Source organism: Fulmarus glacialis, unplaced genomic scaffold (assembly GCF_000690835.1).
Source record: "Fulmarus glacialis isolate BGI_N327 unplaced genomic scaffold, ASM69083v1 scaffold45314, whole genome shotgun sequence".
In the NCBI taxonomy this organism is placed as follows: Eukaryota; Metazoa; Chordata; class Aves; order Procellariiformes; family Procellariidae; genus Fulmarus; species Fulmarus glacialis.
The window spans coordinates 1-2,339 of record NW_009206991.1 but is presented as its reverse complement, the minus strand read 5'-3'; the positions used below and the strand labels follow the sequence as shown (position 1 = coordinate 2,339).

The following is a 2,339-nucleotide window of genomic DNA, read 5'->3' as shown; positions in this document are numbered from 1 at the left end:
ACACACTCCGGAACAGGAAGATACTCTAAGCTGATACTATTATAACAAAAGGATGCTCATTTTAACAAAATCTTAAATAATGTAGCAGCAGCAGAAAGAGAGAAACACATGCATGTAACAGTTTAAACTGATTTGGAAATCAAAGTCTATTTAGGTCCTTAGGGCTCCCATATGCTACTCCCGATCTCTTTTGCTTCAACTCCTCCTGCCACCCCAAAGTCTTGTTCTCCCAGCTGCCAACCCTCAGAGACCCAGCAAAATTCCCAGGTCAGCTTCCTTCCTCTCAAAACCACTCCCAAAGCTGTATCCCTTAATGCCCTCACCAAGCCCTCCCAGAACTTGTTTCCTCCCAGAACGTGAAACCTCTCATTTCCATCCTAAATACTTCATTTTTTCCAGCTGTTTTCCCACAAAACATCCTTGCTTTCTTCACATCCTTTTCTCAAGTTTTAATTTCTTTCCCTGAACTCCAACCCACGTATTTGCTGCAGCTGTTCTAGTTATTGCCTGTATAAAAATTGCTCCTGTTGTTTCTGCTCATGGGCACTGCTCCATTCAGCTAACCATCTTTAATTTTTAATTTTCCCATTGCTGCTTCACTAATAGCTGGTGGTAATTTAAGAAAGCCAGAAGCAGACAGGATTTGTTTTGGGTTTTTTAAATCCTGTGCACCCATGGATCTAAGCTTTGGCATAATTTGGTCACTTCTTACCACAACTGTTTTGAAGGCCTTAGTCCTATAAGCAATGTTAAGGCCTTTACAAGTAAACCGCAGGCAGAGAACTCCATGGGATGCAAGACAGGCTGCCAAAGACACTAAGTGAGGGAAATTCATATCTCCTCCAGCTCCATGGGTAAGAATCACTCCATACGTTGGTTTCTTCTCTGGGACAGAAAAGATAGCATCAAGATATTTGTTTCCAAAAGGTATTTTCACTTTAACCTAGAAATGAAACAAAAAACAATATAATTTAAAAAAAAAAGAAGAAAGCATGTTCCCAGTCTACACATTATGATGAAGAAAAATCGGACAATTAAGAAAGAAACCAAAATTGCAAATCCACTTTTATTTCTTCTGTTTAAGAGTACTAAATGAGTAACTCTACCTCTGGCTCAAATATTTTCCATGCAATAATGGGCAAGTCACCTTATCACTCCACACCTTATTTTCTCCATTAGAAAATGAACCATCCCTAGCTTCAAAGGATGCTTCAAGGCATAATCTGAAATGCTTTCTACCTTCTCTATATATCTATATCTAGCTATTCAAGAGCTAACTCCCATAATTGACTTGACTATTAAGTCTTCCACAACAAGAAAAATTAACTCTTCTATAAGATTTAAAAATAAATAGGAAATATGAACTCTTCTATAACTAGAGTTTCCTGTAGTGGAAAAAAGCATTTTTATCTCCCATCTCTCACAGACATTATTAAATAAAAGAATTAAGGACGCCTCTAAACATTTATTACAACCAAATTACTTTGGGTCTGTAGAGCCATATGGAGTATACAGGATTAAGAGAACTCCATGCTGGCAGCAACTGTTTAATCCTGTAGCTGTAGGATCCATGTACAAGCTTGATTACATAGGGAAAAGACTAAAACAGAGTATTATGAAAAACAGATTTGAATACACTAGTTTTAGATATTACATGCAACTATAAGAAAAAAAACACAGGAATTACTTTTTTCATTAAGAGTTCAATAACAAATATTGGCAGATGTCACAAGATACATATTTCATTTATTTGTATAATCGATATTCTAAGATAAGCAAGGCACTTACTCCCTAACTAGCAGCCTAAACCACAGAAATATAAGACATGAAGACACAGCCCAGCAAGCATTTCCAAATTACACAGTGGTAACCACTCAGTGGAACGGCAGCCTGCTTATAGTCAAAGACTGAACTTTCCGCAAGGATGGGAGAAAGACAGCACAGGTTCAGACAAAGCCAGCTGCAAGCTGGCGGAGGGCCTCCGGTCGTGACAAAGATCGGGAGGAGCTGAATGAGACACAAGACCAGCTGATGTTGAGATGAGTGCCAGAGGACTGGACAGCACATGTGCCCCTGTACGTGCTGCAGCTTCTGAAAGCAAAAAGGAAAACACCCCGGGGCTGGGATGAAACACTATTTCATGCCACCGCCGCCTCCCAAAGGCTCTCCCTGGCAGCGGTCCTACAGGGGCACTGCGCGCAGGGAAGGAGGAGGTTGCCAGTGGCCTCACGGGGCTGCTACCTTGAGTCTCCGTCCACCCGAAACGGGTGGAGGACGCCAGAGAGGGGACGGCAGTCAGACGTGGGGGACAGCCCGCAACCACCCCTGTCTGTACAGGG

The 2,339-nt window shown here is 41.5% G+C and overlaps 1 protein-coding gene across 1 annotated transcript in view; it reads right to left on the bottom strand.

Moving 5' to 3' along the window:
- The window catches only part of TEX30 (testis expressed 30), a 5,899-nt gene extending 4,050 nt beyond the window's left edge, over positions 1–1,849 (bottom strand). The window contains exons 1-2 of the mRNA XM_009575935.1: positions 1,789–1,849; positions 713–885 (exon numbers count right to left, since the gene is read on the bottom strand). Of these exons, the coding sequence (XP_009574230.1) occupies positions 713–835 (123 nt within the window). The 5' untranslated portion in view covers positions 836–885; positions 1,789–1,849. The remainder of the gene's footprint in view (positions 1–712; positions 886–1,788) is intronic.
- Positions 1,850–2,339: the final 490 nt, after the last annotated feature.